Source organism: Phalacrocorax aristotelis, chromosome 6 (genome assembly GCF_949628215.1).
Source record: "Phalacrocorax aristotelis chromosome 6, bGulAri2.1, whole genome shotgun sequence".
Taxonomy (NCBI): domain Eukaryota; kingdom Metazoa; phylum Chordata; class Aves; order Suliformes; family Phalacrocoracidae; genus Phalacrocorax; species Phalacrocorax aristotelis.
The window spans coordinates 12284551-12297949 of record NC_134281.1 but is presented as its reverse complement, the minus strand read 5'-3'; the positions used below and the strand labels follow the sequence as shown (position 1 = coordinate 12297949).

Sequence of the window (13399 nt, the reverse complement as noted above, 5' to 3'; positions counted from 1 at the left end):
CTGAGATAAGCGGGCAGCCGACCCACATCGCCCCCACCCCCCAGCCGCCTCAGGGCGGGCGAGCCCGCCCAGCCTCTCCCGGCTGCGTGACATTGGGAGGACACCCGGGCGCACCTTCTTGCCTGCAGTAGGACATGGCGGAGCCGTCCGGTGCCTTTCCTCCGCAGCGCGCGCACAGACTGACCCCCACCGTCCCCTCCGCTCCTCCTTCTCCTCGTCCTCCACCACAGCCGCCGCCGCCACAGCAGCAGGCAGCGGCGCGCTGCTCCACGCTAGGGCCTCCCGCCTCCGGAAGCGCCTTCCCTGCCCGCCGGCGGCCGCTGACGCACCTCCTGCCGACCGCGGCGCGGGGAGGGAGCAGCCGGCTCGGCCAGGCCCGGCTTGGGCTGGACTACACCCCCCAGCCTGCCCGCGCCCGCCCTTCCTAGGCGGGACCTACGGGCCCAGCGTGCATTGCGGCGGCGCCCCGGGCGGGGAGCGGCGCGGAGGCGGGAGGGCTGGGCGAGCTCTGAGGGGGAGGGCGCGGCTCTTGCGGCGGCTCCTGCGGCCTCTCCGGGGTGGTAGCAGCGAGGGCGAGAGGCTCAAGATGTCGAGGAATGTAAGTGTTGCTCGGACCGGTCCTGGCGTTTCTCCGCGCTGCGTGTGGCGCCCTCCGGGGCCGGCCTGGTCCCGGGTACCTCTCAGGGGTGGCCTGTCAGAGACGAGGGGCCGGTGTCGCGCCTGGAGGGGCCGCTGTCATATCCCGCCTGGCATCTCGACATGAGCCACAGAGAAGCCTCGTCTCCTGTCATGGCTACGTGCGCTCATCTGAAGTCACTTCTTGGTTATTCCCCGCAGGTTTCACGCTTTAATGTGGCACTGGCTGGGACAGCAATAGGAATTTTGTTTTAAGCTATCTTTTTCTTTTTTATTGCACTAGATGCAATTATTTTAAAATATGCGGTCACTTACTACTGGAGAGGTAAAAATGTAACTTCTTATTTATAGCTATGTTTTAGTTGGCCTGCAATTCAGCAGTATTACTCAATTTGTCATGGCAGGGTGTGGACACCAAATAGGGAACCTAGAGGCAGACTGAAGAACACTTGAAGGAACATGTTGAACCACTATAATAGCAATTGTTTTTTCCATTAGTCTTGAGTTTTATTTATTGACTGTATTTCTGGTATCAAAAGTGTGATGAGGCATTTAATAAGTGTGGGAAAGTTTTGATCCCAGGCAAAAGGCAGAATTAACAAAGCTAAAAGACTTATTTTGAAACAGAATGCCTTCCCCTGTCACACCAATATTGCATTTTTTGGTTTATCTCCAACAGTTCTCTGACACAGGCAGCAGAAAAGAACATGTTAAAATCACAAGTGAGTCCAAACCAGGGTTCCTGGAGAGGCTCAGCGAGACTTCTGGAGGCATGTTGGTGGGACTTGTGACATTTCTTCTGTCTTTCTACCTTCTTTTTACCAATGAAGTAAGTGAAATACCATCAGTGTTTATACACAGCTTTAAAATGTCACAGCTGAGGTGACATTCAACTAGTTTTGCATTTATAGGCTTACTATAAACGGTCATGTTAAAGCTTTATTACCTCATCCGTGAGAAGAGGACAGTATGTCTGGAGAGTCTGGTGCTTATTCTTCGAATATAACAGAAGAGTAAAATCACTGGACCACAGATAGACTTTCTGTAGAACTGAGTGTGGTAGAGACAGTGGCAGTGTGTGATGAGAGATAAAATCAAGAATCTGTGAGCTGGTGCAGAAACAGGCTGTAGCATTATTGAAAGAGGGTTATATGAGCCAGTCACGTTCCAGTCTTCTCTCTTTGCTTGGGATAACATAAGGTCCTCATTTCTAGTGTTTTTATAATTGTGTTAAAGGAATTCATGCTCCATGTTGCAAAGCTGAGGGTGTTAATTATTCTCAGTGTTATTTTATGTCTTGGGTTTAGACTAAAGAACAATTAAAGTAAGCAGGGAATCCTAACACCCTACGATTGCAAGTAGACATGTGTTTGTCTGGTTTGGAGTGGGGGACCAGAATTTTGTGAATTTTCACCTAAGACTTCCTTCTAAACCTCTAAAAGATGAACTACTCCCGATTTTGGTGACTTTGCAGGAAAAAGCAAACTGTAACATGATGGTGTTGTGGTTTAACCCCAGCTGGCAGCTAAGCCCCACACAGCCACTCGCTCACTCCCCCCTGGTGGGATGGGGGAGAGAATTGGAAAAGTAAAAGCGAGAAAACTCATGGATTGAGATAAAGACAGTTTATTCAGTAAAGCAAAAGCTGTGCATGTAAGCAAAGCAAAACAAGGAATTAATTCACTACTTCCCATGGGCAGACAGGTGTTCAGCCATCTCCAGGAAAGCAGGGCTCCATCACGTGTAATGGTTATTTGGGAAGACAAATGCCATCGCTCTGAACATCCTGCCCCTTCCTCCTTCCCCAGCTTTACATGCTGAGTAGGACATCCCTTGGGTCTGTTGAGGTCAGCTGTCCCAGCCATGTCCCCTCCCAACCTCTTGTGCCCCCCAGCCCACTCGCTGGTGGGGTGGGATGAGAGGCAGAAAAGGTCTGGAGTCTGTGTAAGCACTGTTCAGCAACAGCTAAAACATCCCTGTATTATCAACACTGTTTTCAGCACAAATCCAGAACATGGCCCCCTACTAGCTACTATGAAGAAAATTAACTCTAAACCAGCACATATGGTAAGGTAAGGTAAACTTCTGCCAAGTAGTCATATGTGTCTGTGGAAAAAGGACTATAATTGGCATAACTTTTGCAGTTACTCTTGAACAATGAACAAGGTAAGAGGTGAAGAGTAATAACTTTTGGACTCTTGGAGAATAATCTTTGTGTAAGAAGTACTGCCCCAAACTGTGTCAGACACAGAGAAAGAGAGAGTAGAGAAACACAAGTGTGTTTCAAGAATATGGCTTAAGGCTGCATACACAAGCATTTCTTGCAGCCTTCAGATCACTTGTCTGCTAACCTTTTTCACAAAATACCGCTGTACCATTGATTCTCCACAGTTTGAATTTGCCTTTCTTCATTGCAGGGACGAGCTTTAAGGACAGCCAAATCTCTTGATGAGGGACTTTCTCTTGTGATCCCTCTTGATAGCATCCACAGTGTGTCTCAGCAGAATGAGGGGAGATTGGTGCACTTAGCTGGTGCTCTGAGTACGTCTAAGGTAAATAAGATAGCCTACTGAAGAGATGAGTATTTCAAGCTTGGAGGGAAGGAAAAGGCTTTGCCAATTAAAATTATGTTTGATGTCTGATGAGAAGACACGTAGCTTCTCTCCTCCCCTGCAAGCATTGCTGGCTACCACCCAAACTTTGGTTCTCAGCTCAGAATTGGGGAGGTGCTGTACAGCCTTGGTCTCCCTACTCCCAAACAACATACTACCTCTAGCTGTGTTTACCCTCTCACTCCCTTTGGTGGGTAATTTCAATTCCCCCTTGCATAGGGAACGTGTTGTGTATTCATGATATTATAAAGTCTTTAGGCTCTTGCAGTACAGAGACTCTGCAAGTTCTGACTTTTCAGTAGTGATGACGCTTTCCGTGGTCAGCCTGCATTGCAGAAGGTAACACAGCACAGTAGCTTCCAGCAAAATAAAATCTCTCCATGGTTCAGACACTTAAGCCTGCATACCATTACCCAGCATTTCTGGTTTTATTCTTCACTATGGCAATAATTTCATGGTCAGATTTATCAGTGATCTATAACAGTTACTCCTTTTTGTCTTTCATAACATCTATTCTATATTCAACTGTGTATAACATAGTACTAACTATGTACAGTGAGGTATGTAAATAGGTTTCATCATAAAAGTAAAGTGTTTGAGTTTGTGAGGTACAGCACTTACACTGATTCATATTTTCTTTAATTTTTAAATAGCCTTTGTTTGATCCCAGCTATGGGCTCTCCATCCAAGCTGTCAAACTTAAGCGTAACGTGGAAATGTACCAATGGGTAGAATATGAAGATTCCACGTAAGTGAAAGAAATCTTTAAAAGTTGTTCATAAAGCTGTTTTATTACCAGGATCCCATCACTTTTTTTTTCTCCTCACCTCCAAATTAAAAAAACCCAACAAGTCTTTATGGCAGGAAAATTCTAGAGCTCTTGGGTTTTTTAGAGAGTCACTTTAATTTCCTTGGAGATGTCAGGTCTTGTAGATGGTCAATCCTGCAGAATTTGCATCTGATAAAATTTGCATATCATCCAAGGTCTTTTATCAAATGTTTCTACTTCCTGATTTTGTATAACTTCATGTGGGGTTTCTTGGCCTCCATGCTGCAGCTGTGGTTTTTTTGTTTTTGTTATTGTTAGCTGATACTGGGCCACCTCAGAGCCCATTGATCTATTTTCTGTCATTAGTGGTGTCAACAGAATTCAAAGATCTTTACTAATTCACGAAAAAGAAAAAAGAAATAAAACACTTGTGTTTTTCCCAGACTCAGTTGACTTCTATCCTTTCTAATGTTCCTAAAGCTTCTTTTATTTATTGATGTACTTTCTGCCTATCAGGATTTCTGTAACTCCACCCCCGTGCTAGTTGATTAGCAGAATCAAAACCATTGTCCCAAAACACTTGGTTCTGAATTTTTTCAAATAAAACTTTATAATCCTCTTTTCTTCCTCCATCTGCTAAACTGTTTCTACTGCCATTCTCTAAAAGTTGATCATGGACTTCCTAGCCAGTTTTTTTCCCTGTCCTCAAAAAGGAAATACAAAAAGATTTTGCTGAATCCAGAAACTTCATCATATTTTCCCTTGGCTTTCCACAGTGACTTGTTGGATTTTTTTGGTTGGTTGGTTGCCTTTTTTTAAAAAAAAAAAAATCTCCCAAAGGGGTCTTAACTTTTCTTAGAAAAGTAAGTGAACCCAACAATTTCAGTTATGAATTCCAGAATAAACTCTGATAAACCCATTGACCCCAAAACTGCCTGGTTAATACCTACAGCCTAACACACAAATAAATTTCAAAGCAATTAAAACCCCTATTGTATCCAATTGAATCTGGAAGTCAGATTCTTTTCTCAGACTTGTGGACACTTGAGGCTTTACTGCACACGACTGAGGGAAGTCTTTTAATTTCTTTGGTATAAACATGTGCAAATTTAAGTACTTAATTAAACAAGACATGTTTTCTCAATTTTTAGAAGACTCTGCTACCCCTTATCCTTAATAATCAAAAGCCAACATTAATTTCTAGCTGTGAAAGTAAACTGCAAATTTTAGTTGCTTGAGAGACACTCAACTATTATGAACTATTAGTTCATAATAGGCAACACTGCAGTTTAGGTACCTTACCAAGGGGATTTACAAAACTGTAATGAGATTTTAGCTACTCTGCTAATAGTTGCAAGCAGAAGGGGAAGAAATGTTTCTGTTGTTAATAATAATTAAACTGACAGTAGTATAGAAGTTCGTAGCTATTAAATAGGCGTGACTCCACAGAACTCAAGTGCCAATTTCTTTTGTGGTATACAAAAAAAAAAAAGTCAGACGTTGTGAAGGTGTGAAAAATAACTTCTTGGTTTTAACACGGTTATGGTGCAGCATCTGTAAAAGACTTGTTGATTTAAGTCAGCTTTTCTCACTGTCTTTAATTTTGGTTGTTCCACATCAATCTAGTAGACTCCTGGATGGCAACATGTGAATAAGTGTGTGGTCGGTTAGCATTTGTGTGTAGTTTCCTCGTTGTACAGAGAATCTATGTCTTTGGAATAGGTAGTTCAGAGAAGAGTTAGTTTACTTGTAAAGATAAGTTTCTGTTGCCAGTGAGCTGCCTGTGCATTTCATTTGTAAAGTGTATTCTGCCCTGAGCAGGGGTGTGTGTGCACTGTTTTCATTCTCATCCCACTCTTTTCTCTGCAGGGAGTATGAAGAGAATGGTGAGATTAAGAAAGAGACAAAATATTCATACAGTAAGTTGACCAACAGAAAGTCCCTTTTCTTTTATGCATGTAACTTTGGACTTTTATGTGTGTGTATTTTGATTTTTGTTGTAAACCCTGTATTTTCTTTTTGGGAAATGAAAGAAAGGAATGTGAAGAAATAAGCAAAAATTCTGTTTCCTAAACAAATGGCAGGACCTCCATTTCTTGAGGTGACTGAGGTGAAAGGAGGTGTGCTGTTAGCAAGCAACTACTACAGAAAGTCTTGTCTTGGAACTCCTGGAGGTTCAGAGCAGCATCCAGGGATAAGGTGCTCTGGAGATAGGACCTGTAAGGTCGTCAGTGGCTGGAGATGGGCAGAGATAGGAGCATGTTCAAAGCTATGCCTGAGATTACTCTTCAGAAGTGGAGTAATTGAGCACGTGTCAGGCGTGAGCAAAAGAAAATAGACAGGGAAGAACAGTGTAGCTCCAGCCCATTGAGAGTCTGTTTACGTGTTGATACCAGATAATAAAAACCATCTGCACCTTCTGATGTGAGCTGTAGCTTTTGCCAAATACCTTTTTGGCAGGAGCAGAACTGAGAGTGTTATTCTGATTTACCCAGTGGCAGAAAAATACTCTGAGTCATCGTATATCTGGAGATTGGTCTCTGTGCCTCATTTATCTCTTGATTAAAGCACATGGATGTGTAACATGGGTGTGCAGCAGTTTCTGGGTGTGATCGTAAAAATGCCCCAGTTCAGTGAAGCATGGGACCCTGCAGCATGGAGACACATTAGGAGCAAAGCTAGTGTTTGTGAGCCGTGAAAATAGCCTTACAGTGGCAGAGAGCAAAAGAAATGCCGTTTATAAAAAACAGCTGCCCTCTCAAGATTGATGGATTCTGTCCAGCAGAAGTCCATGTATTACTAGATGTGGTGGTTTAGCTCTGGCTGGGAGCCAAGGGCCCGCACTTACTCCGCTTGCTTACTCTCCTTAGCGGGACTCCTCTTCTCCTTAGCAGGGAAGAGGTTGGGAAGAACAGGAATGAGAGAGCTTCTGGGTTGAAATAAAGATGGGGAGATCGCTTACCAATTCTACCATCATGGACAAAACAGACTCGACTTGGGGAAAATTAACTTAATTTATTGTCAATTAAAATATATATTTAATTACTGATTAGGGTGTTGGGTAAACACATTTGCTCTTACCCTTTCCCAGGCTCAATTTCACTTCAGACTCCTCTCCCCTTGCTGCCCCCAGCTTTGTTATTGCTACAGGTTATGCTCCCTCCCTTTAGTGAAGCAGCGAGCAGTGCAGGGGGTGGGTTAGGCTTACAATCAGTACATAGTGGTTTCTCACTGCTACTCTCCTTACACTTTTCCCATGCTCCAGCATGGACTCTCCCAATGGTGCAGTGAATACCTCCTCTGCTACAGAGCACCTCCTTCTCTGACTTTGGTGCTCCCTCTGTAGGTTCTTGCTCCTTTTTTTATGCTCCCTTTCCCATTTGGTGTTTTCTGCCCTTTCTTAAAAATGTTTTCACAGAAGTGGCCTGCAGCAGGTTTGAAGTGGAGCCAGCTGTGTCCAACACAGGGCACCCCCACAGAGGCCACCCCTGTAGTCCACGCCCCCACCCCAAATCTTGCCATGTACCGAATACACCAGAATATCTCTTGCAATGATCCCTACTCCACTGTTTAACCAAACTCCCTTTCCTTCCTCTCTGCTCCTTCATGGAAGTAGGGCAAGCTGTATTTAATATGGAAGCTGCTCAGAAAAGGGACTCTAGTTTTGTAGGAGTTACAAGAAACCTACTGGTATGTGTTCTGGGGATGTGGGAAGGCTGCTGTGGCCTGAATGAAGGCAGCATTATACATTTTTGACAGTGGCACATACAGGTACTGTCTCCATCTGTTGCTTGACTGCGCTGAAATTTGGTAGTTCCAGCAGAGCTCACAGCTTTTCCTCACAAACCCAGATTATTCCCAAAGAGTGGAGCCAGGAATCAAACCCAACAGCAAAGCTCCCACTGAGTGAAGTTGAGTTACAGTTTTATTGCTAAAATCCTTTTTTCTAAATCCTGCCATTCCTTATTAATATGCTAGGAAGATGGATTTACTTATCAGTACAGACTATCACATACATACTTTGATGTAAACATTATTACTGCAAGTGTAGCTTAGAACTGATTCGTTGATTGAAAGGTGTCTTCATTGACTAAGATCTGACTGGCAATTTTTCCTATTTTCTCCTCAACCTTCATATAATTTTCTATAGATACCGAATGGAAATCAGAAGTTGTGAACAGCAGGAACTTTGATCGAGAAATTGGACACAAAAACCCTAGGTAATTTACCACCTAGCAGTCCCTCTAGATTCTGTCACTGTATCTGATCAAAGATGAAATCTAAATGACTAACCTTCATGACACAGTGAAGTAGTTGGAAACTGTTGGTCTTTTGGTAGTTGGGAGAACTAAAGTGTAGAAAGATTAGAGAGCAGTTCAGAGCAGCCTGGTGGAACCAGAATTAAGCTGTCCATTAGTAATGGCTGGACATCAGGCTGTTGTTATATTACCTCTGGGCCATTGGATCTCCTTGTAGGAGAACTTGAATGGGTTCCCTTCTGACTTTTATTTTCTGTTAGAGCAGTCTATTACTGCAGTCTATTACTAATTCTTTCCTCTATTACAAATACAGGGTTAGAATAGCAGGTATCTCATGAGCTTGTCACGCCACTTGCATGCTGCCTTTTCTAAGATAGCATGCATGAGCTCAGGCTTACGTGTGGCAATTGCCCATATATAATTTGTTTCATATATCTTTCATCTGCAGCATTTTATTAACACTACAATGTGCCATTTTTAATGCTAAGTTTTAGCTTGCTTGTCATTCTCACAGCACCTGCTTGGTTCCTTAGGATGCAGGATGCCATCTGGCAAAAAACACCATGTGTGAATGAAAAATACAGCTGGGGTGATAGTAGGACCAGGATTCCAACAAAACTTTGAACTTTGCAAAATCTCCAGAACTTTGTTTTGGTTGTGTGGGCTTCTCCAAATACACTGTCCTTTATTTGGAAGTACTACTTCAGGAGGGAAATCGAAAATCTGCATGGTTTTGGTTATAAGTCCCAACTAGCAGACTTGTATAGATGAGACAATGGAAAAAAGGATGCTCAGGTGACATACCTGCTTTGTCTCTCCTCCCCATGCACACTTTTTTGTTAATGAAAATTCTCCAAGCATTTTCCAGTAAATGCAAATCTCCAATTGAGAGTAAGAAACATATTTTATTCAGTTAGAACATTTCATCTGAGTGTATTTGTACAAACCAAAGAGACAGCGTAGCTGTGGTGGATCCTTGCATGAGACAGCACGGTATATGCAGACATGCTGAATGTTAGGATTCATGCCTAGCATTAACAAGACTCTATTTTAAGTGTGTACTACATGTCATCTTACTCCATCCATCCATCTTATCTTTTTATGCAACTCAGACATTTGCAAAAATAAAATCTGTTCTTTACTGCCAAGGAGATTCTAGTAGTACTGCTTACGAGAATGAAGTCAAGTCTGTTGGTAAACGATTTCTGAGCTTGGAATTTTATTATCTTGGCCATGATATAGAAGTACCTTTATATGGCGGAGTTTTATGATCTAGGTTTCTTAATTTAGCATGTAAGATCTAGCAGTTGACAGTGGAAGCTAAATAAATTCAGGCTAGAAGTAAAGTGCATTTATGAGTGTAGTTAAATGTTGCAGGAATTAATCTAGGAATGTGATTAACTCATTGTCACTCAAAGCCTCTATATCACCACTGAACAGATAGCTAAGAGCTGAGATCTTTCAGCCCATTAGAGGTTCAGTACAGGAAAAACTACTGAGATCCTGTAGTGTGAATGGAAGGTCAGGCCAGGGTATGAGACAGTCGTATCTTGTCTTAACTTAAACAGCTCCAACACTATGAAGTCTGGACACAGTTTCTTGATGGATTTGTTTTCCCATCATGACAGCTGTTTAGTTCATTGAGTTTTTCCTGGTGTTTGATATAGTACCTTTTATGTGCTGTATATTATATACTGCAAATCAAGAGTTTGATCATAATTCTGGGACTAATGAGGGAATTTTTCTGTTCCTCAGTGCCATGGCTGTGGAGTCTTTCACTGCTGTTTCTCCTAATGTCCAAGTTGGCAGCTTCGTTCTTTCCAATGGTAAGGATTGCATTGTACTGGCTTTGTGTCCGTTGTTGCATCAGCAGCTGATTTTGGTTCTTTCCACAATGGCAGTCATTTCAAGGGATAATCAGGAAGCCAGCCAGCAAATTGGCTGTTCCAAATCAGACACCAGACCTGAGCTTGTTTCTTTCTTCTGCTTAGGCCTTGTGGATAAAATTGATGACTTCAAGCAGTTGAGCTTGTCACACCTTGAGGATCCACATGCCGATGTTACCCGAGGAGGAGATTACTTTTACCACAGCGAGAACCCCAGGCGTCCAGAAGTAAGACGAGAAACATAAAGCAAAGCAGTGATTACTGTTATGTGAAAAAGAAAGTCGGGGCATGTTGCATTTCTATTTAAATATGTAGAAATGTGAGTGCAGACCATCACATAGGATGACACCCTTAGTCCAGTCCTTCAGCATGAGTGTTTATTTTGCAGGAAGTTTCTGATCCTGCTTCTTTGTCTCCTGTATTCTTGTCTGCTGTGCTTTTAAATGGAAAGACCTGCGATGGTGCTGGGAGGTGGGTTATACCTCTGCTCTGCTGTACTGAACAGAGGTACAATGAAACAGCTTGTTGTCAGCTTGTGCTGCCTGCCCTCCTCTGCCAAAAGATGAAATGACAAGGGATGAACATCAGGTCTCATTGGTGTTAATGTGCTCCTGCAGCTAAATCAGAGGGCGTATTGCAAAACAGCATTTGAGCTGTCGTGTTTCAGCTATTAACTAGGCCTGAAAAAAGCATAGCTTGGAAATCGTTCTGGACATCCTCTGGCTTGACATAAACGTTCAGAAAAGGTGTTGATACATAAAGGGTGTTCCCATGCAGAGTTGTCTTTCCTGTGATTCTCTTTCATAAAGAAATCTTTCTTGACTTCCAATATTCTCTTATTTGTAGGTAGGAGACCTTCGTGTCTCATTCTTCTATGCAGGTCTGAGCGGAGATGACCCCCATTTGGGCTCTGCTGATCAGGTGAGCCTTTGGCTGTTTCTGTGTTTTGCAAATTCTGTTCCCAACTCAGAAATCAGTAAATAGTTTTCCCTTTCTTCCAAGGTGACTGTGATTGCTCGCCAGCGAGGCGATCAACTGGTTCCATATCATACCAAGTCTGGAGATGTCCTGCAGATTCTGTACCCTGGGGCTCTCTCTGTGGAGGTGAGATACCACACTGCACTAGTGAAGGGTTAATGGTAGTGCAGAAGCAGCAGGGGAGTAAGCCCTCATTCTCCATCAGACCTGCTCTAGAGGGGGAGATGCTCAGTGTAAACACTGGCTTTTCTCTCTCCTTTTTCTAGGACAACACACTATAGCCTGTGTTTGCATTCCAGGTTTCTGAACATTCTTTGTGTTACAGCAAAATGCTGTGCTTCACCCACTAGCAGTAGATAATTTGGCTATCATTATTCCTGATGTCTTTTTTGTTTTAAAGAGGAACCATTTATTTTTTTTAAATCCCCTTGTGTTACTGCTGAACATCCTTTGCTTTAAAGGCTGTTTCTCTGCCTTCTCATTTTGCTTTTATTTGCTCTTTGGTAGTTTCCCACTTACATATGCAAGCATGCACTTTTGAAAAGGTCATATGTAAAAATAGTAAAAATCAGGCTTTAATTAAACAAACTGTAGGAGCTATGCTCTCTTCAGCTTCTAATAACAGGAGTTCAGGCTTGTTTGAAATGTTTATTGCTATTCTGGCTGAGAAAGAACCTTCAGGCAGAGCATTATGCTCCAATAAATCCTGCATGCTCCAGCAATTTGGTGATTCATTTACTCCTTTTAGTAGGTTTGTTTTGATTAATTATTGTTTCATGCCCTGCTGCAGAAATCCCAGATGTCAAGAATGTATAGGAGCTCTCAAAAGCAGTTAGAAAGGCTTTTGTTTTGAGTTGAAAGAGAGTAGCAGTAGAATCAGCTCTCTGCTGTGAGCTCTGAATCTTCATTAGACAGAATTTTAGTTCATTGGAAGTTAACTCACTACAAATGAATAATTTGTAGAGTACTTGTACGTACAAGTAGTCGATCAGTCATACAAGTTTTCTCCCATTAAGTACTTCATTATGTCTTAGCCATCTTCACGTGTATGTTTTATAGAGCCAGAGGGACACACAACCCATTTTGGAAAAAAATCATACTCAGAATTCTTGCAAATAGATGCCTTGCTTTGCCTGACGCAATATAGGCATGCCTCTTATCTTTTCTTCTCTGCGTACTGCTTGCTTCCTTTCATATCTTTCCTTCAGTCATCAGTGGATATTGTTGCCTTTTCTCTCTTCCTCCAAACATAGTGAAGTCAGATCATTCCCCCCTGCTACATTTACTTATTAGCGTTGTATTTTCCACAGTAATGTTGAATGTATCCATTTGCAGCCAAAACTGCCTGCGGTATAGCGTGTCAAACGGTGCTTGTTCAGCTGTCTTAATTTAGAGAAATGCTAGTTTCCCCGGTGCTGCACTTCAACATATATTGTAGCATGCGGCAATACTGCGCAAAAAGACCCTGCAGAATGAGCTGCAATGTATCTTCTGTGAGAGACTTTGTACTCCTAAAGTGCTGTTCCTCTGATTGGCTCATAATACACTGGAATCAAGAGGATCTCAAAAGAAATTGAGAAACAGGCTGCATATAACGGTGTTTGCTTTCAGGAGGTGTTTCAGAAAGAGCATGAGAGTAATACCATGAAGACCTGGGTTCTCCGTGGAGCAGGCTGGCTGGCAATGTTTGTAGGCATCAGCCTAATGACCCGAATCTTCTACACTTTGGGTAAGTTTTTTACAGAAAGGTAAAATGATTTAGAAATAGGATCATAATCCCTAGAGAGGTCCTCTCTTGCTCACATATGTAATTAATTAACTTGGAGGTCAGGAGGAATTTGGTTTGAACTCAGGGTTTGATCTGAAAGTCACTGTGGGCAATTTCAGGTAAACAGGATTCCAGAACCAGACGAAGGTTACAAAAAAAACCAACCAACCAAAAAAAAAGTAAATATTTATTGCTGGTCTCAGAAGATTCCAGCCCAGGGCTTAGCAAATTCAGAAGCCAAAGCACACACTGGGCTGGTTCAGTCAAGTCTAACTCAAGATGCTGTAATCCAATTACTTTCCCCAGCTATGCACAAGTGGGTCCCCCCAACAGGTCTTAATTAGCAGTTGTACACTAACATGTCTTTGTGTTGGGTTAGTCTACACTACTGGGAACACACAGCAAAAAATGTTTTTGTTTATCTTTTTAGCATAGAAAAATGTTGGAATAAAAACTTAGAGAAAAGCAGGATGGTGCCTCCAACTTGTATA

At 42.6% G+C, this 13399-nt stretch overlaps 1 protein-coding gene across 2 annotated transcripts in view; it reads left to right on the top strand.

The window, feature by feature from the left end:
* TMEM43 (transmembrane protein 43) overlaps positions 1-13399 on the top strand; it is a 494721-nt gene that overhangs the window by 478957 nt on the left and 2365 nt on the right. The window contains exons 2-12 of one of the 2 annotated variants that reach the window (XM_075095985.1): positions 535-598; positions 1316-1465; positions 3054-3188; positions 3902-3996; positions 5887-5936; positions 8168-8237; positions 10032-10102; positions 10268-10389; positions 11009-11083; positions 11165-11266; positions 12752-12869. In XM_075095985.1, the coding sequence (XP_074952086.1) occupies positions 587-598; positions 1316-1465; positions 3054-3188; positions 3902-3996; positions 5887-5936; positions 8168-8237; positions 10032-10102; positions 10268-10389; positions 11009-11083; positions 11165-11266; positions 12752-12869 (1000 nt within the window). In that variant the 5' untranslated portion in view covers positions 535-586. Of the gene's footprint in view, positions 1-114; positions 599-1315; positions 1466-3053; positions 3189-3901; positions 3997-5886; positions 5937-8167; positions 8238-10031; positions 10103-10267; positions 10390-11008; positions 11084-11164; positions 11267-12751; positions 12870-13399 lie in introns of both variants that reach the window. The other variant, XM_075095984.1, reaches the window with a different exon arrangement.